Source organism: Lepidochelys kempii, chromosome 5, assembly GCF_965140265.1.
Source record: "Lepidochelys kempii isolate rLepKem1 chromosome 5, rLepKem1.hap2, whole genome shotgun sequence".
In the NCBI taxonomy this organism is placed as follows: Eukaryota; Metazoa; Chordata; order Testudines; family Cheloniidae; genus Lepidochelys; species Lepidochelys kempii.
This window is the reverse complement of record NC_133260.1, coordinates 22,915,294-22,942,260: the sequence shown is the minus strand read 5'-3', so window position 1 is coordinate 22,942,260 and position 26,967 is coordinate 22,915,294. Positions and strand designations below refer to the sequence as shown.

Here is a 26,967-nt window from a genome sequence, read left to right as displayed (position 1 = left end):
CAAACTCTGTGCTCTGGCAGTAGCCCACCATTTCATATAAATCAGTTTTACAAGCCACGTTGAGCCCTGGTGAAAGCAGGTGCCATTCCATGGTCTTCACTGGAGTGCCACTTGTTTATACTGAGGCTGAATTTAGCCCCAAGTGTTCAGATCACTGAAGAGTTCTCTCCGCCCTTTGCTGGGATGTGAAGTGGAATGGTCCTTGTGGTACCTGGAATTCCAGTGCTGTCAAGCCTTGCTTTTGCACATCCCATGTCATACTGTAGAAAATAGAATTTTTCACTTGCAAGTGTGATCAAAGATGATTAAGGATGATCAAGGGCTGATTGAATCTGATCAAAGATGATCAAGGGAACAAAGACTCAAACAGTCCCCAAACACACAATCCCAACTGACACCTTTGAGTATCCTGAAAGAGAAAAACTAACATCCAAAAAGCCAAACAAGCTCATTCACACCTTGTTCAGCAGGGAGATCTCCCTCTCAAACTCCTCTGTTCACTAGCTCCCTTAGTGGTTGGTACTGAAAGGTAAATACAGTACATTGTAGTCCTCCTTAGTATGTTGCATGAAACTGTGATAGACTAGACAGCCCATGGGTTTGGCAATAGGATACCTTTTATTTATTGGTCGTTGGCTTGAATTCAGTCCAGGTCAGGAATGGCTGATAGTTGTCACCAGTTGATGACTGGTGACTGGATTTATGTGAAACCAGTTAGTCTCATGCACAATTCTTGTTGGCAGTCCTAGGGTATGCCTCGACTTTAATCACGGGATATGATTGCATCTGAGGGCAACATATGTGAGTTAGATTTCATCTAGCTCATTTGGATCCTGGAGCAGTAAAGACACAAGAGTGTGAATGTCAGCGTGGGCTGGACAAACCCGCTTAGCACCCTGGGTAATTACTCATGGGGATAAGCCAGGCTGAAGCTCATGCTGCCGTGGCTTCGCTATTCTGGGACCTGAGCTAGCGAGATTAAAGCTAGCTCAGGTATGTCAGCTCAAGCGGCAATCACACCCAGCCGTTACAGTGTAGACATCCCCTTCGGTAGAAGTCCAAGAGCTGAACAGGTGCAGAAACCGAACTATTGCTGTAGAGGATCCATTCAGGGTAGAACTAGGGTGCAATGGTGTTGTCTTAGATTAATAGATTATAAGGCCAGAAAGGGTCCTCTGTGATCATCTAGTCTGACCTTCAATCAGCCAGCTGCAGGGGTCAGGAAGGGCTCCCTCGCCCCATGTTTTCTGGGGTTTTTTTAGTCTGCTTCCTCTGAAGCGTCAGGGATGGCCACAGCTGGAGAAAGGGACATTGGAAGGGGTGGGCCAGGGCTCTGAGGTGGCAACAAGGCTGCTTGATCATTTCCGTGCCATTGCGGGGGGCCTTGGGCACTGGCATACTTTGGGCCCTCCTATTCGTTGCCTGTGGTATAAAACACTCTAGTCTCCCACGGGCTGTAAAACTCTGGTCTAATTTTGGTTGTTGGGTTTAGTGTGTGGGTGTGGGGTGGTGTTGGTGGCCTGTGCTATACAAGGGGTCAGACTGAATGATCTGGTGGCCTTAAACTCTATGACCCCATATAACACAGACCACCCCTGAATTAATTCCTGTTTGAACTAGAGCATGTCTTTTAGAAAAAATCCAATCTTGATTTAAACATTGCCAGTGATGATCAACCCAGCACAACCCTGCTTAAGTTGTTTCATTAGTTAATTACCCTTCCTGTTAAAGATGTGTGCCTTATTTCTAGTCTGAATTTGTCTGGCTTCAGCTTACAGCGATCAGCTCTTTGTCGGCTTGATGGAAGAGCCCCAGTTACTGTCTTCTGAGAGAGCCTGGACTGCTGCTCATGCTGTACCCACTGTGTGAATAAACACACGACTTCAATCTGACTCCTTTCACAAGAACGACATTAGCTTTTTAAAACTGTAAACTCAAGTTGCAGTAGTGTGAGCGTGCTGGGACTCTTTAGCTTGCGTGGGTGTTTTGTCTTGATCTGTGGCTTCCCTCACCATCTTCTGTTATATTGTTAGAGCAAAGAAGAAGCTTACTTTGTGGTCTTGAATAAAGAAGAAGGTGCTGGCCTGGGATTTAGTGTCGCTGGAGGGATAGATCTGGAGCAGAAATCTATCATAGTAAGTGATGACCGCAAGTCTTTTTCAGCAAAATTGACTGCAAGGCAAGCTGGTAATTAGATCAAGTGTTCATCTAGCAAGTGTCACTGCAAAGTCATAAACCAGGGACTTTGAGAGGCTGCTGCATGCTATCATGAAATCAGAGAGGGAAGTGCCTGGGTGAAAAATAAGTTGATGCAATATTTTTATTACTGAAAATGGATGTCAATTACATTTTCAAACTAGATTTAAAAGTGCTTCTTAGATTAATATGTAACTGGATTATTAATCTATAGGATCAACTGCATCAAAATCCCAAGGGATATAAATAAAATCCCACATACTCAAGGTAAATGTAACCTTTAATGTAACCTGAAATGTAAGTAGATTTCAGTTTCCAGCTTTTGAACTTTTGTCATAAAGTGTCCAGGTATGGAATGTTTTTATAAACCTAAGGACAGCTGTTTCAGACTGAGGCAAACATTCTGGATTTTGCTTCACAATGTACTTTTGGTGACAAGTGAAAACTAATTATAATTACTATTTATAAGGTACTTTTAAACCCAGGACATTGTAAGTGCCATTAAGTGATCCCAAGGAATAAAAAAGTGATACCAAACAACTGAAACACTATCAAAAAGTAGAACCAGTGAGAGAGAGAAAAACAAGAGAACCAATGTGCCATGCAGCAAGCCCTCTGAAGTGGGAAAGCTTTTAGATTCCACACTTATGAAGATGAACCCATTAGATGCTGAGAGTAGGAGGAGGGCATGCCTCAGTCTTTGGACCTGTTACAGGGCGGCACAAATTTCCTTCCCCTTGTCCCTGTGCTTGGGCTGGCCAAAGAAAGGGTCTCAGATGCCTCTTGCAGGTGCTTCACCCGTGTTCTTTTATTTACAGTGGCTGTACAGTCCCGATTCCCCCAACACCTGTCCCTGCTCCGACCCCTCACTGGGTCCTCTGGCCTTTGAGGCTTGTGTCAGCCAGCAGAGACAGAGCCTCAACCCTCCTATCTTTCTGCCTGGCTACCCCCATCCTGAGCTCTTCCCTGGGTTTATATGCCTTCCCAGTCATCAACCCAGCTGGTTCCACTAGGCTCAGCAGACCACACTGAGCCTGCCCTCATTAGGGCCTGCAGCTGGGCTCCCTGCTAAGGGTCTTGGCTCATACACCCGCTACCCTAAAGGGAAGCAAGGTCTTTAGCAGGGCATCCAAAGGTTTTATACCTCTGCCCTGCGACAGGACCACAGTGACACCTATAGGAATGGTAACTCATTTGAGACCTGGCTCCATTCTTATTGAAGTCAGTAGTCAAACTCCCATTGATTTGAGTGGGAGCAGGGGTAGGCTCTGCCAGGGTGATGAGGCTGTTTGTGGAGCACATATTGGGATCAGGGGGAAAATAACAAGAGAAAATTTCACCCGCAAATCCACTTTTAAGCACAAAAACTCCCCTGCCAGGTAGGGTATTATTAAGGGGGTTCATTTTTAATCCAAACTGACACTAATATAGCAATGTTTCAAGCCGCACCCCTGCCTTACAGCCTTACATATATGCATTGTAGCTCCTGCATTTTCCCAGAGCTTCCTGCCTTGGCTTCTGGTCAGAAGTGCCTCCTTATATGTCTCCCCTCTGAGTTACACCCTTCTTTCAAGATATTGAGCCTAACCACAGCTACAGTTAGTTAGCGCCTCACTGGGAGTGCCCCCTTACACTGCCTCTGAAACCTGCCTGGAAACGGTAGCCTCTGAAACTAGGGTTCTTTAGCAGGGCCTCCTCCTGGGGACTGTGTTGGGGTGAGGTACAGCAGGGCATTGGGTCCTTTCTAGGGGATGCCCAAAAGACTTGCACTCCCCCTCGTAAGTGCCAGACAGTCTATGAAATACCTTGAGATAAGCATATAGAATTGTCCTCACAAATTCACAGCATGAGCCTTTTTGAAAGGAAGCATATAACAGTGCTCCAACAGCTGCTCAGCATCTTGTAAACGAGTCTTTAAAAATCCAAAGTTGCTGCTTTCGGGCCATTTTCTTCTGTCAGTTACACCAGCACAAATCCTGAGCCAGTCTACTGGAGCTCAAGGGGTTACTCCAGATTTTCTCCACTCTAATTGCCCTCTAGAATTTTCCATATTTGCAAGGAAAAAATAGTTTACATAACCAAAAAGACTGTTAAATCTGTGATGGTGAAGAGAGTATTGGAACAGCCAAATCATCACAAAAAGGCACTCGAAGCTGCACAGTTGACCATGTAACAGCCAATGTAAAATACACAGTTATCTCTGCAGCTACTTCTTTGTGCCCAATCTTGCAGACACTTTAACCTGGCATCGTGCTTGGGGCACCTCATAGGAACATAGGACGGAAAGAGACTTCCTGGGTCATCGAGTCCTGTCCTCTCCTATAGCAAGGAGCCCTGTCATATAACCCCATTCATAAATTTATTAAGCTCTATCTTAAAATTAGTTGGCTTACTTGGCCCCACTACTCCAATTGGCAGGCTCCTTTGATGGTTAGAAACCTTCTTCTAGTTTCCAGCCTAAATTTATTCCTGGCCAGTTTATATCCATTTATTCTTGTGTCATCATTGTCCTTCGGCTTTAATAGCTCTTCTCGCCCCAATATTTATCCCCTGATGTACTTACAGAGAGTAGTCAGATCCTCTGTCAGCCTTCGTTTTGCTAGTATCCTCTTATAAAATAGGCCTACTGTTCCCCAGATCATCCTAGTAGCTCTGCTCTGAACCTATTCCAGTTTGAATTCCATTTTTCAGATCTACCAAATTCACGGCCATGAAAAACGCGTCACAGACCGTGAAATCTGGTCTCCTCCTGTGAAATCAGGTCTTTTACATGCTTTTACCCTATCCCATACAGATTTCACGGGGGAGACCAGCATTTCTCAAATTGGGGGTCCTGACCCAAAAGGGAGTTGCAGGGGGCTCACAAGGTTATTTTAGGGGGGGGAAGGTCACAGTATTGCCACCCTTACTTCTGCACTGCCTTAAGTGCTGGGCGGCCGGAGATCTGCGGCTGTTGGCCGGGCTCCCCGCTCTGAAGGCAGCACCCCGCCAGCACAAGTAAGGGTGGCAGTACCATACCATGGCAGCCTTTCTTCTGTGCTGCTGCCTTCAGAGCTGGGTGGCCAGAGAGTGGCCGCTGATGACTGAGGGCCCGGCTTTGCACGCAGCAGCGCAGAAGGAAGGGTGGCAATATACCATACCATGCCAGTCTTACTTCTGCGCTGCTGGAGACAGTGCTGCCTTCCGAGCTGGGCTCCCGGCCAGCAGCCGCCGCTCTCCAGCGGCCCAGCTCTGAAGTGCGCCGCTGCCAGCAGCAGCGCAGAAGTAAGGGTTACAGTACCCCAACCCCCACTACAATAATTTTGCGACCACCCCATAACTGAAATTTACTATTTTAAAAATCCTATTACTGTGAAACTGACCAAAATGGACCGTGAATTTGGTAGGGCCCTAAACATGGGTGACCAGAATTGTGCGCAGTATTCCAGATGAGGTCTCACCAGTCCCTTTAACAATGTCATTAATATTTCCCTATCTTTACTGATATATCCTCACCGAGACCTTGTCTACTCTGCAGGGTAAGTAGATGTAAGTTACACAACTCAAGTAACGTAACTTACGTTGACGTAGTCTACAGCAACTTACCGCAGTGCCTACCCCGTGCTATGTTGGCGGGAGACGTTTTCCTGTCGACATAGCTTCAGCCTCTCATTGAGGTGGTGGAATACTGAAGTCGATGGGAGAACATTCTCCCATCAACTTATCATGTCTTCCCCAGACCCACTAAATTGACGCTGCTGCATCGATTGCAGCAGCACCAATTTAGCCCACAGTGAAGACAAGACCTGAGGGTAAACATTATACCTGATGGTGTTTAGAATATCAGACTCTTAGATTGTAAGCTTTTTGGGGCAGAGCCTTCACCTTTATCTGATTTGTACAGCACTATGCGTGTTCCTGATACTATCAGAGTATTAAGTAATAATCTTTCTTTTAGGTCCACAGGGTGTTTTCAAAGGGTGTGGCGTCTCAAGAAGGAACTATCCATTGTGGAGATCTCATTCTGTCAATTAATGGCATGTCTCTGGCGGGTTCAGTCCATGGAGATGTTCTGAATGCTGTGCATCAGGCAAGACTGCACAAATATGCAGTCATTGTCATAGAGAAAAAGAAAGACCGAGAAAAGATTTCATCCAGACTTGAAATATTAGCTACCGGCAGAAAACACTTTGTGCCTGGAAAGGATGTTACCATGGAAATAGGAACAGGTATGATCTTAGTCCAAGAATAGTTGGAAGGGAGTCACTGCAGAGCAGACCAAGGGGAAAATGTCCATATGCTTCAGATTATAAGTGTCTGTTTCTTAGGTGATCAGAGAAAGCAAATGAAATTAATTTTAACTTTTATTTGTACTCTTTGGAAGCCAAATGCAATTTTTAGAAGCCGTCATAAAAAGGTAGACACTTAGATGAACATTTAGGGCCCGCATCAACTCCTGTTCATGTTTATGGCCGTTTTTCCATTGACTTCAGTACGGCATGCATCAGGTCTAACAGGACTCCCGTTTATAATTAAAATGATTATTTCATAACCTTATGGCAAAAGACAAACTATTTTTGATTTACACATACTCGTCCAATCCAGGATGAAATTGGGGATTATGTGTTTGAAGGCGTTTAAAATAACAATAGTGAGTGCAAAAACAAAGAAACCAAATCTAGAAGTACAGTTTATTATTCACAGGGAGTGGAACTGATCTATGAAATGGCAGAATTTAATTTTTATTATGTTTTTATTAAAATATACAAGAAAGGTATTTTGATATTACAGAAAACAGAGCGATCTAGCCAAATCCCAATCCATTCCAAAGATGAGACTGGAGAAAAGTTACAACTTAGCAGCTCATGGTCCCAGTGGCTCTCAGTGGCCTCATGAATAGGTTCCGGATGGGCACATGGCCTTGCTTTGGAGCCGAGATTATACTTGAGATGTTCTGAATGGGTCTCCTGGTTTTAGAACTAGGACACTTTACCATTCTGGTCAGCTGATATTTTCTGACCATGTTGTGTTGCTTGAGGAATATTGCTGATGTTTCTGGGGCTGCACTTCAGTGGTTCCATTGATATCCAGCCTGGAGAAGAGGAATCAATCAGTGATGATGAATAACTGTCATTGCCAAGAGCTCTGATAATGCAGCATCCCTCCAGGGCAGGGATCGGCAACCTTTTGGAAGTGGTGTGCCAAGTCTTCATTTATTCACTCTAATTTAAGGTTTTGCGTGCCAGTAATAATAATCCATGCAATCCACACTGAGCTGTGCCCCCTCTTGGCCCTGTCTGCACTCCTCACTGCCCCAGGCTGGGGCCAGAGCACCACAGCTGGGAGTGGCTGCAGAGCCCCGGCCAGTGGCCGGGACCCCAGACCAGCAGCAGAGTCCCCTGGACCGGTGGCCGGGACCAGCAGCCGGAACCTGGGCTGGCAGGGGCACAGTGGCCGGTACCCCAGGCCAGCAGCAGAGCCACCTGGACCGGTGGCCGGGACCCGGGGCTGGTAGCGTTCTGAGGGGGCTGGCAAACAGAACCCCAGGCCAGCAGTGGAGCCTCTGGGACCGGTGGCCGGGACCCGGGGCCAGTAGCGGGCTGAGCGGGGCCGGCGGACGGACCCCAGGCTGGTAGCGGAGCCCCGGGACCAATGGCCAGGACCCGGGCAGTGTGAGTGCCACTGAAAATCAGCTCGCGTGCTGCCTTTGGCACGCATGCTGTAGGTTGCTACCCCTGCTCCAGGGTAATCTGCCACTAGCAGTCCAGGTGCTCAGTTCAAGCTCGGCACCAAGAAATGGAGGCACAGAAAAGTCAGTGACCCACTTTTGAAATTGTCAGCTCTAGGCTTTAGCTGAGGCTGTTTTCGTCTATATTGGTATTTTTCTTGCCTTTCTAGTGTTTTTATCCTGAATCATAGTAGAGCATCCAAATACCCGTCAGAGAGAGAGGAATCACTTTATAAATAAATGGATGTGATCTTCAGCTCTGTAAACTGGTGTAACTCCATTGTTTTCAATGGAACCATGCAGATTTACACCAGATGAGGATCTGGCCCAAAATATTTATTACCAAATTGGGGTGGTCAAAGTGTATGCTGCAGATTAAATGTAGTCCATGAAATTTTAATATGCAGCCTATTGGTATCTTCATTTTGATGTAGGGGTGTGGTCTCTGGAAACAACATATGTCAGGATGCAGTATGCCATCTTGATTAGAATGGCCTTTCTGTAACAGTTTTATGGCCACATAGACTTCATGGACATCACTGTAGGTGGACCCCCTGACTTTCTGCTCCAAAAGTCCTCCTGCCACTTGAGCTGAAGAGTGCATAGCCTCTGTGGGCTGCAGCTACTAGAGAGCAACATGATCTCACTTAGAGTCCATCCTGTAGAGTGCAGCTGTTACTCCTGGGAGAATTCTGTGCCAAAAAATTCTGCGCACAATAAAAATTCTTCAAGGCCCTCTTCTGTCCCTGGGAGGATGAGGATCAAGCCTGCAGCCAAACTGTACAGCCTTGGCTGGGCCCTCCACTCACTGCAAGCTGGGCTCTCTAGAATCCAGTGGCCCCTACTGGCAGCCATCAACTCTGCAGCCCCAATTCTGTGGGGAAAACCCAGAATTCTGCACAAATTCTGCATGGCACAGTGGTGCAGAATTCCCCCAGGACAAACGCACACTAGCCCATACATTTACATAAGCCCCTTCCCATTAGGCAAAGCTCATTCTCAGATGCCTAAGGTACAGTTTTTAAATTCAACAATTGGCACTAAATTTATGGCTGTATAAATTTGACAGTCACTGGGGCAGGAAGTGGGCAGGGAATAGAACATAAATCATAGAAATGTAGGGCTGGAAAGTGTGCTTGAGAAATTATCAAGTCCAGCCCCCTGAACTGAGACAAGACCAAGTAAACCCAGACCACCCCAACAGATGTTTGTGCAACCTGTTCTTAAAAACCTCCAGTGATGGCGATTCCACAACCATTCTTGGAAGCATATTCCAGAGACGAACTAACCTTATAGTTAAAAGGCTTTTCCCAATATCTGACCTAAATCTCCATTGCTGCAGATTAAGCCCATTACTCTTTTCTCAAGACTAAACATGCCCGTTTTTTTAACATTTCCTCACAGGTCAGATTTTCTAAACCTTTTATCATTTTTATTGCTCTTCTCTGGACTCTCGTCTGTGTAATCACATCTTACTTAAAGTGTGGTACCCAGAATTGGACAGAATACTCCAGCTGAGGCCTCCCAGTGCCACGCAGAGCGGGACAATTACCTCCAGCGTATCACATATGAGACTCCTGTGTTAATATTCCCCAGAACAATAGAGTGACCAGATGTCCCGTTTTTATAGGGACAGTCCCGTTTTGGGGGACTTTTTCTTATATAGGTACCTATTACCCCCCACCCGCTGTCCCATTTTTTCACAGTTGCTATCTGGTCACCCTACAGTACAATATTAGCCTTTTTCATAACTGCATCACAATTTTTACCTGTATTCAGTTTGTGTTCTGCTATAAACCCCTCTGATCCTTTTCAGCAGTACCACTGCCTCTCCTGTTGTTCCCCCATTTTGTAGTTGTACATTGATTTTGATCTTTCTAAGTATAGTACTTTGCATTTGTCTTTATTGAATTTCATCTTGTTGAAATCAGACCAATTCTCCAATTTGTCAAGGTCATTTTGAGTTCTAATGCTGTCCTCTAAAGTGCTAACAACCCCTCCCAGTTTGCTGGCATCTGCAAATCTTAAAAGCACGCTCTTCATTCTGTTATCTAAGTTATTAATGAAAATTTTGTGGGTCCCCACTGGATACATCCTACCAGTTTGACAGTGGACCACTGACAACTACCATTCGAGTACGGCTTTTTGACCAGTTACGCACCCATCTTATAGTAACTTCATCTCGATCATATTTCCCTTGTTTGCTTTTGAGAATGTCATGTGTGACTGTGACAGAAGCCTTACTAAAATCAAGATATATCACATCTATTCATTTGTTCCAAATTCCTGGGGCCATTTCTACATGATTTCTGCATAATTTCTATTAGGTGTAGCAGTATTATGGTTTATAACTTCTGTGGTCCAGCTGCTAGAGGACAGCATACACACACTGGTAGAGATCTGACATATCCATTGATTAGCGAGCAGGAGCATAAATTCACACAAGTCAGTATATTACAAAACCCTCCCTTTAAAAAAAAAAAAAGTGAATGGGTTTTGCTCAAATTAATGTTTGGACAGCCTTGCTCTTTAGAAACCCATCATCCAAGACCTAAATAAGTGGTATCAAATTGAAGACTATAAAGTTTTGCAGCTCATTGTTCTTGTGATTTTTTTAAACACTTCAATTTTTTAAAATTAATTTTTACAATCCCGTTGGGCAAATGTTCAGCAGGCCTCCTTAATGTCACCCACAAAAATGTCTAGGAATATCCTTGTTGAACATGAGAAATCTGAATTACTCCACACCTAATAGGTAATTCCACATTGCAAAAACTGACTTGCACATGCCACTCTGGGTTGTGCAACTGCATAATATGCACGTGCCCTTAAAAAAATTTGACTGAAAACATGTTGCAGTTTTAGTAGAAATTAAATGGTGGATCATTTTCTCACCACAGCAAAGAATTGTAGATCCATAACAAAATATTGCACGTATTCTGTTGCAGGTCCAATTGTGGATATGAGTGGTGTCGTTTCTGTTGAACTGTGGAAAACCTCTGCTGGCTTAGGGTTCAGCCTTGATGGCGGAAAAGCTTCAATTTCTGGAGACAGACCTTTGCTTGTAAAAAGAATATTTAAAGGTATCTGGAAAATAAATTTGCACGGCTATAATCCCATTTTCTTCTATTACACACTGTTCAGACTTTGTTGAATTGGATAATGATGGAGCTAAGTTATTTTCTAATGCATTCTATACCTCTTAATAACTAAAGGCCTATTCTTAAAAACACTGATCGTGGTAGTAAGTGCCACTCCTGCTGACAAGTGTTTGTAGGATTAATGTGGACAGATTGAATAAGTGTGCTGTGATTATGTGCTGGGCTTACCCATTACCATAAATATTGAACTGCAGCCAGCAACATCATTTCATCTAGCATTACAACAGTATTCTATAACAAGCTAGCATTTCACCTCTTGTCTCCCATTCCTGTGAAAAGCAAAGCTGATACTTACGGTGAAGGAGAGCGCAGTGAAACCGTGGTTCTGTGTTCTTCCCAAATACTACTACTCCTGCTCTGACCTTTTACTTCTTTCTCTTTTTTCGTTTTTGTTGAGCTTTCCTCTGAAGTTCTTTATCTACAATATGGTGTTAATTTTCTGCTTCAGGTGCTCTTAGCACAGTGATCAGCCTTCTCCCAAGAGTACAATACACTGGGCATGTGCATTGGAAAGCTGCCATTCTTGGATGCTCTGCCTGTCAGCCAGATGGTTAAACTTAAATGTGTTGCATGCAGAGTGGAAACCAATGCCCAGTACTTTTCACATGGTTTAGTCCTGGCTCTTATGGATACAATCATGTGAAAAGCCGAGTGCCTTCTACAAGGAACTGAGCCTCTTTAGCTCCCATTGACTTCGGTGGGATCCAAGGGTGCTCAGCATCTTGCAGGATCAGGCCCCACGTTCCTATTCTCTTATAAAGGAAAAGAGTCAAAATGAAATCTATATGGCCTAGCAACAAATCAGTTTCACTTTTTAACATTTAATATTTAAACATTTATTTTGTGGAGGAGGGTCACTTTTAATTTTGTATAATAATCATTGTGTGATTATTTGGAACACTCCCATTTATGTCATTAATTACAACTCCTACTGGTGTTTCTTGATACATGATGATACAGCTACGTTATCATAGAGAAAATACACTTTCATCACTAACATATGGTTTCTAACTGGGCAGGAAGTTTACCTCTGTCTATATCCTAAACCTTGTTTGCCCTCTCACTGTTACTAATGATTTCACAGTCCATTGTTTTATCCCTCTGGAGAATAAAACGCCATTTGAGGTTCATACCTGGGTGAAAAATGGCCTGTTACATTTTCTGTGGAAATAACTATTTTTGTCTATGTGAACATGCACATTTATTTAATTCAACAGGTTTTCTTACAAAATATTAGACCAATATACAGCAGTTTTGATGCCCCCATATTGCTTAGTTAATCTTAGCAGAAGCTTTGTTTGACACAACATCTCAAACAACCGGAATTTAACATTATCTCAGCTACGTTAACACTTTACTGTTACTGTGTGCACTATGTTGGAATAAATTGTTAGTGCTGAGTCTCAGGGATTAATAATACAATTGGCATTGTTAGAAGAATCATTTATTTCCCATTTGCCACAGTGGAAAGCAATCCCTTTGTTTTTATATTGACTGTAACTTGTTTGCTTATAGGTGGCGCTGCAGAACAAGCTGGAAAAATAGAAGCTGGAGATGAAATTGTTGCCATTAGTGGAAAATCATTACTTGGTCTCATGCACTATGATGCCTGGAACATCATTAAATCTGTCCCAGAGGGACCAGTTCAGTTGCTGATCAGAAAGCACAGAACTTCAGTATGACAGAAGCACTGTTTGTAGCTACACTTGTTGAAAGCAACGTGTTCATTAGAAATAGTCCTTTCAAAACAGACTACAAGCTGTCCTTACATTTTTGAAGCTGTGTAGAAGTGACTTAATGCTCTGTAGCGGCATGCTAAAAGCATCAGAAGAGCACTGTGATATGCAAACAAGGAACATGTCAGTTTCATGCAGTGTGTTTATAAACTTTACTTTCCCAGGATGTAAGAAGCCAAACAGTAAGAGGACTTTTGTGTCAGGTGGTGTTTTAATGGAACTTCAAAACCTTTTAGCAGATTCTGTTTGAAATGTTTTGCCTGTTCCCAATATTTTTAGTGTTTGGAAATTGGGAGCATAACTCATTTGTTGCTATCCTGTTCACGAGGATGGGTTTTTTTGACTGTATACTGTATCACTTAGCTATAACTTGACTTCAACACACTGACTTGGGGTCCAGTCTGTATTTGTTATAAAAGGAGAATGTCTGGAACAATCTCACTTTATTCTTCTAAGTGCAGTTTTGCTAAAAAAGCATGACAAAAAGAAGTATAATTTTGCACAGCTTTGTAAATCTAAACCACAAACATTTTCTCATGAAGCTCAGAATCATCTAGAAAACTATGAACTGAACACACAACTGTTAAATCAGCTCTCAGTGACATCTCATTAAATCTGAACATCGCACCATATTAATGCATTAGAAGTCTGTGTGCAGACCTTCGTTTAGGGAAAGAAAATCTGTTGCAAATGTTGGATGACTATCTGCAGAGGACTGGAAGGATGGTAGCAGTTTGGGTATCACTTATGGGTATAATTAAGACTAGAGTGTAAAAATTGCAGTCTGAACTTTCAGACTTGGGTTCCTAACGTTAGACACCTGAATAAAAGTGGGCTGATTTTCAAAGATGCTGAGCACTCACAGTTCCCCTTATCTTCAGTGGGGGGCTCGGCACCTCTAAAGATCCACCCACGTTCATTTAGGTGATGAAAAGAGGATTACTGTTGCCTAAGTTTAAAAACTCAAGTTTGAACATTTGAGTCCAAATACCTCGATTTTGCCCAGTTAGATTTGAACTGGCCACACTTGTGGTAGTGGTTATTAATCATTACTTTTCTTCTCAAATATTGATTTTGACATGCACGTGTGCCACCATGCGTGTTGTAAATATGACTTGGATTGAGTGGGTAATGGACTGGTTGATGGTGATTCTGAATTATGGAATTGGCTTTATCTGCATAGATCATAACTCATTAGATGAAAAACCATATTGCAGAAACAGTTGAATGTCACCTGCACTTATCCTGGATTTTTCACCAATACTCAAAGCATGTATAGAGTTTATATATAACCTATAACAGGTTGTTTTCCTGTGTATTATTTATAGTTTGCTGTTTGAGGGGAAGAAAGTATATGGTATGAGAAGTTAGAACAATTTATTTGCTTAAGTTTGAGATGACTGAATAACACACAAGTGACAGAGCGAAAAGGAACCATCATCCCTAACAGTGAGAACAAGTTGTTTGGTCCAGTGTCCTCAAATTGTCATGGACCCAAAAATAGCCCTGACCAATAGAGGTGTTCCAAATCCAAACCTGGAGCCAGCTCAGCAACCTGCAAATGGCCCCAATATTTATAACGAATGTTCGCTGGATATGTGGTGTTGAAAAGGTCTGGATGGGACCTTAATGTTGTAGCTTGAACCAATCTCTAGTTTATACCATATTTAAATCTATTTATTCAAATGATTTTTATGGTCAATAGCCTTTACTGAATGAAGCGTTTTCTTTTGGTAGTGTTTCTGGCTAGAATACAACTAGTGATGTGTGGAAGTGCATAGAGTTTCTTGTCGCATCCAGAGATTAGGTGTACAGAAAAGTTGCACAACTTTTCTGTCTATATATATATATGATTTTTTTTCAAGTTACATGAACATTAGATTGTCTATCTAGGGAGAGATACCAACAACATCTGGGTACTGAAAAGATGAATGCAGGGCTGAGGCTTTCAGGTGCTCCGCGCACAGAATTTCCAATGAAGCTAGTGGAAGTTCTGCATATGGAGTGTCTGCAGAATTGGATTCGCTTTGTCCCTGATCCTGCAATGAGCTCTGCCTTTGAATGCAACCTTGTTAGCTTTAGTGAGGCTTAATGTGGGCGCAGGATTCCAGCTCCATGGACCTCACTGTGGTATCAGGGCCCATGTTGGGAGGAAAAGATTAGCTGAAATTTATGCTGAAAACAGGGAGAAAATATGACAATTAAATTGTGATGCCTTTTTCAGGAATGATCAAAATCTGAAGTTAGACAAACAGTACGTATAGTAGATACATAAATATGCATGTAGAGTTTAATGCAATATAGTGAATACATACACACATACACACACACACACACACACACATATACACACAGTACAGGAGTGACACTTTGCTATTTTAAAAGGTAAACCACAATTGTGTTTTGAAAAACGGCATTTTTTTCCAATCCAGCATTAGAACTTTACTAAATTCTGAACCAAGAAGCGTACAGATCCCTCACTTTAGTGTGAACTCAAAGAATAAGCTTTTTATCTTGTACGTTAAGCTTACTGAATTTGAGGTGTGTCTTCAAAATGATATATAGTGAATAATATGATTTTCAGACACTTATTTGCAGGTACTATTCACTGTCTGAGAGTGATTTAGAAAGCTTTCATTTTTCCATTATCAAATACTCTCTTATTGTACATACACTTAGAAATATATATTGGGCAAATGCCAACATCAAAACTAGGTGGGTTTTTGTGTGTGTGATAAAATATGAAATGTAATTTAAAGGAATGATGAACTTAACATTTAAGTGCTATGGTTTATTAACATGTTCTGGGTATTATGATACAGTTCTACTAATGATATTTTTATGTTTGTTGTATAATTACTTTTTAATCCTGACATATTAAGCCATGTGATCATTCTTCTTGCCAAAGCCATGTTTTGTGATAGGAATCAGAAGACCTCTATTGATTCTACGAGGGTTAAAATTATTACAATAGTATTTTTCAGCAATTGTGTTGAGGTAACATTACTCAGCAATTTAAAAGGCCATGTTCTAGGAATCTGCTTTCAAAAAGGAAAGAGTGGAGAAAACAGTCATTTGTATTCAATCTTCACCTTGTGGAGGTAAAGTAAGAGTTGTACAACACATGATGCAAATGAAATCCTGCTATGTCTTAATGCAGGGTGGGAGTCTATGGATTAGAAATGTGAAATTAATAGGTATGCAAAGAAAACTAACTAATAATCAGGCTAAGCAGATCATACAACATGTACCTATTACTGTTCTCTAGGAATAGATGACTCTACAGTACTCTTGAAATTTACTAGGGATGATTCTTTATTACACTGTAAACTATTACTTTTCTAGGGTCCTGAAGAAGCCAAAATGAGCCATGGAGGTTCATTGAGCACCTTAGCTGGCACAGATACAAAGCCTCCTTCCTATCCTATACATCACTGAGCAAGGAAAGAATCTTAAGGTGCCAACAGCCTTACATTTTCTATAATGGATTCTGGTCTCACTTCTACCAGTATTAATTCAGAGTAACTTATTGGAAGTCAGGAGTTTTACACCAGTGTGAAAGTTGGTGTTAGAGCAGAATCAGTCGTGATGAGTCTCTCTCTAGCTGTAAGATAAAAGAATGGGGCCATAGGACTCAAAGATACAATCCTTTTCTGTCCTGAACAATGATCAAGGAACCAACTCAGCATCTTTCAGCTGACCACTGATTTGTGAGGAATGATGCAGAAAGTTCCCCAGACCCAAGCAGATAACTTTGGGTTTTCATTGTTCGCTTCACTGATTGGAGGCCAATCCCCAAGATGGTCCTTTTTCATACTCGGGATCATCACTCAATTCCTTAAGCATTTCAGGGCTATAGTATCTCTTTAGGGCCACACTATTGCAGGTAGAAAGATAAGTGTGTTACCAATCAGTACGTATATAGACATTAATTTGTCCCTGGCCCCAGACAGGTCTGCAGTTCTTCACCATGGACCTGGAGTGGAGGGAATGGCTTTCACAGCAGGGCAGACTTTCTTCTGGATAAGCTGACCAGTCACAGATCTAGCATTCACTGCCTTCCAAGGCTGGAGCAGCTCAGAAGGATGTGCATACTGGATATTGGGGAGGGGGTTGGGCTCTAGTATGATACTGGGCATACAATATCTTGCAGTCCTTATGCATGAAAACCTCTCACTGTCTTCTCTGTGAATTGTATCTGTGTTAAGGGCTAAAGGATTAAGCCTAAAGTTGGGAGGAGGCAGTATGGCTGGTTACTTTCATCCCAATCCTAACAAAACCCTTTTGAGGGTAATAAAGTATTAAGAATGTTTGTGTGACTGACATTTCCAATCAGCCCTCATTCAGAATTAGTCCTGATAACATTCTGCAATCTTTTCCCCCCCTCTCCCCCCCGAAAGCTGGATCAGTCATCCACAGCCAGGTGTTGGAATGTTTAGCTGCTTGTGCATTTAGGGTATGTAAATGTATACATGAAAATATTGATGAGGATTAGAGTAGATCACGTGAGACATTGGAATCCCAATCTAGGTAGGTTTTGTGTGTTCTGTTAAGATGATACACTTCTTGTATGATACTGTATATTGACACTTATTTATATAAATATTACTTCTTTTATTGAAACCCCTTTAAAATGCCTTGTATATTATAAAAAAGTGAGTGCAATAATATGAAATAGACTGTACATTTTCAAAAGTTGCTTTCTCTGTTCTGTAAATCTGCATCTCCATAAATATGGGGTTTTTTAGTGATTTTGAAAAATAAATATTAAGCTTAGTACTTCGCTAGTTGTCCATTTCCACAGCAAAATAAGTGAGTAATGGTCTTTTCAGTTTGCTGTTTGAACCTCTGACCTAACCTCTGAGCTGTAGTCTGGGGGCCAGCAATGGAGGAAATTTAGCAATTGCTGAGAGAGCAGCAAGGACAAATGCAGAAGGCTTTGCAGACCTCCCAACAGTCCCCCCCATGCAGAGGAACAGTCCTTGCGCTTGCCTGGCAGGCTGAGCAGCAAAAGATCCTGCAGGAATTTAGAAGAGAGCAAGCCCAGGTTCAGTGCAACCCCTGCAAAGTTTGGTGAGTCCCGTGGCAGGAGGCAGGAACCGGGCACAGGACTCCATAATACGGGATCTGCAGAAAAGCCTGATGCGTTTCTGGTCACCTTTAAGAGCGTGGCAGCAGGAGCCAATGGGAACAGACCCGTGAGGGCCCTTTGGCTGGCTCCCTATTTTACCAGGGAAGCACTTGCAGCATATTTGGCTCTCAGTGATGAGCGGGCGAGACGCTCTGACATGGTTCTGGCAGCCATCCTGGACCCAGGTGGGCCTGTCCCTGGAAAAGTACCGCCAGAAATTTAGTACCACAAGGTGGACTGGGGGGATTATGGCCTCGTGCATTTGCCCAGTAATTAACAAACTGGGCTGTGCATTGATTACAGCCAGACACAGAAACTGTGGGGGGAGAGTATGGAGCCTGTGAATCTGGAACAGTTTCTACAGACTCTCCTTGAATACGGCTCAGGTGACATCAGCCAGTCAATCTGGAGGCCACAGATAAACTGACCGAGGAGCTTGCTGAGGCAGACATTCCCAGAAAGGATCACTGGCTTAAGGGACTACACCTGGGAAAGAGGTGGGAAAGGGCACTAAAGGAAGAGGGAGGAACCTGAGGAACTCCATCAGGGGCTCGGACCATAGTGTGTTCCACCGTGGATGTGAAGGGCACACAAAAAGAGACTACTGCCTACACATGGAATGGAGCTTTGCAGAATTTTGCTGGGACGGGACTTCCAGGCCAAAAAAAGAGAAAGCTCCGACTGTCTGGATAATGGTAGGGAAGAGGCACCAGAAGCTTCTGGTGCACATGGCTTCAGCCTGTTCATTAATCAGGTGGGAGCTAGCAAAGCACCTCTGGATACTACCCAGAGCTAGGGTCAAAACTGAATGTCGATGTGGGGACGAGAAATTCTTCCCTGTGGTAGAGGTGCCCCTGGGAGCAAGAGGTGGAAAGATGTAGGGTTGGTGCATGGATTTCTCCACCCCCTTGTACTGGGCACAGATTGAGAGTCCTTCCCATTAAGGAAGCAAATGGGTGGACTATTGGGTGGAAAGAAAACCTGCAGGACAAGATGAGGTGGAAATAAGCAGAGGGGCTGGAGAAACCTAAACACGAGATTACAAGCCATAGAGAAAGGGAGGATAGAGAAGCCTCCCCTAGGGTGACCAGATGTCCTGATTTTATAGGGACAGTCCCGATATTTGGGGCTTTTTCTTATATAGATTCCTATTACCCCCAAGTTTTTCACACTTGCTGTCTGGTCATCCTAGCCTCTCCCGATACTAACTGGGAGGAGAACGAAAGTATAAGTGCAGGATCAAGGGGTAGAGATAATGAGCTAATCCATTGGGGTTGGATGATTATTCGAGCCAGTACCTCTAGTCATCCTGTTTCTCTCTCTCCACTCCCCAAGAAGGCCTAATCGGCCAAGGGTGTGCCTGTGCCTCACAGACAGCTGTAGCGCACAGGAACCAGCAAACAGAGCTATAAACGGGGGAGTCTGAGGGGGAGTTTGTCTTGTGGTGCTTGTTCGGGATTTGGTTTTGCTGTGGGTGGTGGTGTTTTGGTGTGGTTTATGTTTCCCAGATTAACAGGATTGAGGTGGGAAGGCAATGACAGATACAGAGGCAGCAGTGGGAGTGACCCATGTCGTGGAAGACACAATGAGGATGACTGGATGTGGAAGCTGCGGTATGTACATGATCCTGGAGGGGGCACCTGGTAAGAGTTTTGTCTGCATGAAGTGCCGTCTGATAGAGCTGATGGAGGAAAAGATCCGAGGTTTGGAGATGCAGGTGGAAAGTCTGGTTGAGTTTAGGAAGGGGTTTGAGCAGATTATGGAGCAAAGACATGAGGTATCTGAAGGGAAAAGCTCAGACTTGCAGATGGAAGCAGGGTTGGGGAATTCTGAAGGGAAACTGGGTGAGGAAAGTGGTCAGTGGAAGCATGTGACTAAAAGAACCAGGCAGAGGAAAAGACGGGCTAGTGAAGGAGAAATAGAGCTCAAGAACAGGTTTGCAGAGTTGGAAAATGAAGAAGGGGCTCAGCAGGTAGTCGCTGAAGGTGGAAGGGCAAGGAAGAAGAGACGAGCGGCTTGTGCTATAGGAAAAGGGGAAGAGTCAATGGAGATTACACCAAATATGAGCCCCGGGAGGATACAGGATGGGTTGAAGAGGATTACAAGGGAGAATAGGAATGGAAAGAACTTGCAGCCAGAGGGAACAGGGGATAGACTGGAGAATAGCACCGTCACCAGGAAAAGGCAGGTCTATGTGATCGGGGACTCTTTACTGAGAAGAATAGACAGGCCTGTGACCAGAACTGATCCAGAGAATAGAAGGGTGTGCTGTCTTCCAGGGGCTAAGATACGGGATGTAGACCTGAGGTTGAAAAGGATTCTAAAGGGAGCAGGAAAGAATCCCCTAATTATCCTTCATGTGGGAACAAATGATACGGCTAGATTCTCGCTGGAAAGTATTAAGGGAGACTATGCTAGGCTGGGGAAGACGCTTAAGGAAATCGAGGCTCAGGTAATCTTTAGTGGGATTCTGCCTGTTCCTAGAGAAGGGCAACAAAGGTGTGACAAGATTATGACTATCAACAGATGGCTCAGGCAGTGGTGCTATAAGGAGGGCTTTGGGATGTATGGCCACTGGGAGGCATTCATGGACAGAGGACAGTTCTCTCGGGATGGACTTCATCTGAGTAGGGAAGGAAATAGACTTCTAGGATGGAGGCTGGCACAACTGATTAAGAGAGCTTTAAACTAGGAATTTGGGGGAGATGGTTGGGAGATGTCCATGCCGGATTTTAGCATTGAGAGGGGGAAAAAAAAGTAAGAAGGATACAGCCGTGGGTAGGAGAATGTATATAAGGAGGAAGGGCAGTGTGGATACCAGTCTAATAGGTTATATTGGCTGTAGAATGACCGGGCCTAATCGGGTACAGAATGTGAGTGAGGCCAAACAGCAAAATTTAAGATGTTTGTTCACCAATGCGAGGAGCCCAGGTAACAAAATGGAGGAACTAGAGCTACTGGTGCAGGAAGTGAAACCAGATATTAAGGGATAACAGAGACCTGGTGGAATAGTCGTCATGACTGGGCTACGGGTACTGAAGGGTCTGTGCTGTTTAGGAAAGACAAAAATAAAGGTAAAGGTGGTGGAGTAGCACTGGATATCAATGATGAGGTAGAATGTAAAGAAATAAGAAGCGATGGAATGGATAAGACAGAGTCCGTCTGGGCAAAAATCACATTGGGGAAGAAAACTATTACAGCCTCCCCTGGGAGAGCGCTTGGGGTGTGCTATAGACCGCCGGGATCTAATTTGGATATGGATAGAGCCCTTTTTAATGTTTTTAATAAAGTAAATACTAATGGAAATTGCGTGATCAAGGGGGACTTAACTTCCCAGGTATAGACTGGAGGACGAGTGCTAGTAATAATAATAGGGCTCAGACTTTCCTAGATGCGATAGCTGATGGATTCCTTCATCAAGTAGTTGCTGAACAGACTAGAGAGGATGCCATTTTAGATTTGGTTTTGGTGAGTAGTGAGGACCTCACAGAAGAAATGGTTGTAGGGGATAATCTTGGTTCAAGTGATCATGAGCTAATTCAGTTCAAACTGAACAGAAGGATTAACAAAAATAAATCTGCAACTAGGGTTTTTGATTTCAAAAGGGCTGACTTTCAAAATTAAGGAAATTAGTTAGGGAAGTGGGTTAGACTGAAGAATTTATGGATCTAAAGGTAGAAGAGGCCTGGGATTACTTTAAATCAAAGCTGCAGATGCTATCGGAAGCCTGCATCCCAAGAAAGGGGAAAAAACTCATAGGCAGGAGTTGTAGACAAAGCTGGATGACCAAGCATCTCAAAGAGGTGATTAAGAAAAAGCAGAAAGCATATAGGGAGTGGAAGATGGGAGGGATCAGCAAGGAAAGCTACCTTATTGAGGTCAGAACATGTCGGGATAAAGTGAGACAGGCTAAAAGTCAAGTAGAGTTGGACCTTGCAAAGGGAATTAAAACCAATAGTAAAAGGTTCTATAGCCATATAAATAAGAAGAAAACAAAAAAGAAAAAGTGGGACCGCTAAACACTGAGGATGGAGTGGAGGTTAAGGATAATCTAGGCATGGTTCAATATCTAAACAAATACTTTGCCTCAGTCTTTAATAAGACTAAAGAGGATCTTAGGGATAAAGGTAGCATGACAAATGGGAATGAGGATATGGAGGTAGATATTACCATATCTGAGGTAGAAGCAAAACTCAAACAGCTTAATGGGACTAAAGCGGGGGGCCCAGATAATCTTCATCCAAGAATATTAAAGGAATTGGCACCCAAAATTGCAAGCCCATTAGCAAGAATTTGTAATGAATCTGTAAACTCAGGAGTTGTACTGTATGACTGGAGAATTGCTAACATAGTTCCTATTTTTAAGAAAGGGAAAAAACGTGATCCGAGTAACTACAGGCCTGTTAGTTTGATATCTGTAGTATGCAAGGTCTTGGAAAAAATTTTGAAGGAGAAGGTAGTGAAGGACATTGAAGTCAATGGTAAATGGGACAAAATACAACATGGTTTTACAAAAGGATCGTGCCAAACCAACCTGATCTCCTTCTTTGAGAAAGTAACAGATTTTTTAGACAAAGGAAACGCAGTGGATCTAATTTACCTAGATTTCAGTAAGGTGTTTGATACAGTGCCACATGGGGAATTATGAGTTAAATTGGAAAAGATGGGGATCAATATGAGCATTGAAAGGTGGATAACGAATTGGTTAAAGGGGAGACTACAACGGGTCCTACTGAAAGGTGAACTGTCAGGCTGGAGGGAGGTTACCAGTGGAGTTCCTCAAGGATCGGTTTTGGGACCAATCTTATTTAATCTTTTTATTACTGACCTCAGCACAAAAAGTGGGAGTGTGCTAATAAAGTTTGTGGATGATACAAAGCTGGGAGGTATTGCCAATTTAGAGAAGGACTGGGATATCCTACAGGAGGATCTGGATGTCCTTGTAAACTAGAGTAATAGTAATAGGATGAAATTTAATAGTGAGAAGTGTAAGATCATGCATTTAGGGATTAATAACAAGAATTTTAGTTATAAGCTGGGGACGCATCAATTAGAAGTAACGGAGGAGGAGAAGGACCTTGGAGTATTGGTTGATCATAGGATGACTATGAGCCGCCAATGTGATATGACCGTGAAAAAAGCTAATGCGGTCTTGGGATGCATCAGGAAAGGTATTTCCAGTAGAGATAAGGAGGTTTTAGTACCGTTATACAAGGCACTGGTGAGACCTCACCTGGAATACTGTGTGCAGTTCTGGTCTCCCATGCTTAAGAAGGATGAATTCAAACTGGAACAGGTACAGAGAAGGGCTACTAAGATGATCCGAGGAATGGAAAACTTGTCTTATGAAAGCAGACTCACTGAGCTTGGCTTGTTTAGCCTAACTAAAAGAAGGTTGAGGGGAGATATGATTGCTCTCTATAAATATATCAGAGCGATAAATACCGGAGAGGGAGAAGAATTATTTAAGCTCAGTACCAATGTGGACAAAAGAACAAATGCATATAAACTGGCCACCAGGAAGTTTAGACTTGAAATCAGATGAAGGTTTCTAACCATCAGAGGAGTGAAGTTTTGGAATAGCCTTCCAAGGGAAGCAGTGGGGGCAAAAAATCTATCTGGCTTTAAGATTAAACTCGATAAGTTTATGGAGGAGATGGTATGATGGGATAACATGATTTTGGTAATTAATTGATCTTTAAATATTCATGGTAAATAGGCCTAATGGCCTGTGATGGCATGTTAGATGGGGTGGGATCTGAGTTACCCAGGAAAGAATTTTCTGTAGTATCTGGCTGGTGAATCTTGCCCATATGCTCAGGGTTTAGCTGATCACCATATTTGGGGTCGGGAAGGAATTTTCCTTCAGGGCAGATTGGAAGAGGCCCTGGAGGTTTTTCGCCTTCCTCTGTAGCATGGGGCACGGGTCACTTGCTGCAGGATTCTCTGCTCCTTGAAGTCTTTAAACCACGATTTGAGGACTTCAATAGCTCAGACATAGGTGAGGTTTTTCGCAGGAGAGGGTGGGTGAGATTCTGTGGCCTGCGTTGTGCAGGAGGTCAGACTAGATTATCATAATGGTTCCTTCTGACCTTAGTATCTATGAATCTATGATTACCAGGCCAGTGGGCTAGGGAGTTAATGAGCTAGTTTGCTCATTAACAGGAGAGTGGTTTAGAAAGAGCACAGGAAGGTGGGGAAGTGGGAGAGAGAGGTGGGGGCCAGGCCACCTTCTCTGAGTAGAGCCACCTCAGTCACTCTGCCCTCCATTTGGGAGAAGGGGCTAGAAAGCAGGATAATAGTGCAAAGCTGTGGGTGCACTGATATGTATTGGTAGAGGGATAGAGACATTGTAAATAAAGTACACGCTGGCGTTTACGTGCAACAGGGAGTCCTAGCAGTCTGTGTTCATGGAAGAGATACGGGTACAGCAGTCATGCCCTGCCACAGGAATTTATACTGTATATAATCTTGAAGCATTTATGGCCTGTTGTAGTGAAGTCAGTGGCAGAACTCCCATTAATTCAATGGTTCAGGATTGGACCCTTAGTCTGAAGGGTATTTGGGGAGTACAGTTATGCAAGTAGCAGTACAAAATGAAGTTGTGTTGTATTGTTAAACTAGACCTGTCTTACATTTGACTGTTCTTACTATACCTACAATCTAGAAATGGAGAGTGTCTTGCAACGAGAGAGATTTGGTTTATTCTTTTAACATATTTCATTTTGGGGGAAATGCAACTTTCACATTAACAAACATCATTTGTTCTGTCTCCAGAATACGATCTTTGAAGTCACTATACTATCTTGGGAAAGTATTCACCAAATAGTGCTAGTTTAACATTTTTTCTTGTTTTGCTTCAACCCCATGTGATCAACAAATTATCCTGGGAAAACCTGGTAACCACATGGTTGCTGGAAAACCATGGGTCCAGTCCGTGTCCACCCTGAAGGAAACATAAACATCACTTAGCAGAGTAAGTAATGAGCAGGAAAACAGGCATGTTTCCAAATTAATTTTTATTTTGCACTGAGAAAACTCTAATGGTAACAGAAACAGTCAGAGGGCTGGATTCCCTCCCATCTTACTCTGGCATGATGGCAGCTGTCTGCCAGGCCCAAATGATGTAGTACAGAAGTATGGGTTCTGATTTCACTCCCCCAGGAATGTCTCCAGGGCAGAGAGGTTCAAACTCTGGGGAGTTCCAGTTCCAGCTTTGCATGTGAATTTGTACTTCTTTGGCCCGTCTCTTCCCAAAAGGGGCCTCACTGCATCTTCTGAACTTCAAAGACTTTATACCACTTTCAAGCAGCATTTGATGTGTTCTGCAGTTGTGCGGCTCTGGAATGCAGATGTTTGCTTTTGGATCTGCTTGGCTGTCCAATGGCTAGATTGGCGAGTGGGAGATGGATGCTCTCATTTATTTCACAAAAGTGGCTGTAGTTTGCTGTGAAGCTACTTTGTAATCGCTGCTTTTCCCTCCAGCCATATTGAATGAGCAGCCAGTTAAAGGAGGGAATGTGTAATCTGGCAAATTCTCCAGATTGGGAGGTCTGCTTTGAATCTCATCCACACCAGTTTACCTCCCCTGACTTCAGTGGAGTTACCCTTGACTGACACTAGTGCAATGGAGAGCAGAATCAGGCCCTATATTTTTAAAACGTGAATCCTTCAGTCCTGCACTGAGCTACATTTTGAATGACACCAATAAGGCTGTGATCTAAGAAGGGTGGCCCAAGTAAAGAACAGCAATTTCTGGCAGAGCTGGCCCCGAGACAAAGGGCTTCCAAAGTCCACGTGGATGCCATACGCAGAATACAACAGGGAGGTTACCTGGTATTCACATTCCTCTTACTGCTGTTCTGGAGTTTGCAACAATTTCTTCATATTGAGGCTACTCAATAGCTGCCCAAAGGAGAGAGCACTGTGAGATGGTGCTGTGGCATCTCATCTGGCCAACTCGATGGGCAGGGGTGTCAGAGAGAGGAGCCATGGCCCTGTCTCCACCCCACACCTTCAGCAAGTCTCAGCAGTTGCTCACCTCGAGTGGGCACTGCACTCAGACCAGTTGTGCCAGGGCATTGTGTGGGGGTATGGAACCTGGGAAGCGCGTTATGAAGTGCCACTCACTGGGAAGAGCCAGGCTTTTGGCAGATGAGGGCAGAGGACTTGTCTTTATAGAGTACACAGGCAGTTGGTTTGGATTTGGTTTTTTTTTTCCCTAAAGCAAATTTCCTTTTTTATTTTTTTACTACTCTGTTGTAGGATAGTGACATTTGCTTTGGCTTGCATCAGGGCTCATTGCTTCCTACAAGTTCTGTCCCCATTTTACCGCATAGGCTCAAAATTCCCATAGATCCAAATTTTAAAATTTCATGAAGGGAAGAAACTGCAATCCAGGTGATACATGCAGAACATGCCATTTCGAGCCAGATCTGAGAGAAATCTTGTGAGCTATGATGGTGAGGGGTAGGAGGATAAGGCTGATTTTGAAGCAACACATGGATCAATTTCTTCCCATCTCTTATCTCGGTTCCTATTTTTAATATTCATATTTTGCAAGCATTAAAAACTGATGCCATTATGTTATCGATAGAGACGTGCAAATCCTGTCAGCTGGAAAGGAAGGGACAATCTCCCTCTGTTCTAGGAGTCAGCTGCCTCTTACCCTAATTTGAAGACAGTTGGACTATTTCCTTAAGTGGTGGAAGTAAATCTATTCTGACTACTCTTCCCTTTGCCAACACTCATCAAATTATGAAAGAGGAAGCAGCAGGAACCATATAAGGAACAAGAGAAGCAAAGATTGTGAGCAAAGACAAGCCTGTCCTTTTCAGATTGTGACTGGAGAGAGATCAGCTGGGTTTGTTCCCCCGCCTCCCTGGAAGAAGATGTGTTGGCCTGAGATTTGTTTTTCTTTGTAAATCTGCAGACCACTCCCAATTTTGCTCTGTGTAAAAGAGTGAAACGGTGGCAGGCTGCAGCACATGTATGGGGAAGTGACAGTACAACAACAGCCATTGCATTTCAGCTGGT

The 26,967-nt window shown here is 43.3% G+C and overlaps 1 protein-coding gene across 11 annotated transcripts in view; it reads left to right on the top strand.

The window, feature by feature from the left end:
• The window catches only part of PDZD2 (PDZ domain containing 2), a 334,633-nt gene extending 317,210 nt beyond the window's left edge, over positions 1-17,423 (top strand). For all 11 annotated transcript variants that reach the window (XM_073343663.1, XM_073343664.1, XM_073343667.1 and 8 more), the window contains 4 exons: positions 2,034-2,135; positions 6,134-6,404; positions 10,852-10,986; positions 12,580-17,423. In XM_073343663.1, coding sequence (XP_073199764.1) covers positions 2,034-2,135; positions 6,134-6,404; positions 10,852-10,986; positions 12,580-12,746 — 675 coding nt within the window. In that variant the 3' untranslated portion in view covers positions 12,747-17,423. The remainder of the gene's footprint in view (positions 1-2,033; positions 2,136-6,133; positions 6,405-10,851; positions 10,987-12,579) is intronic.
• Positions 17,424-26,967: the final 9,544 nt, after the last annotated feature.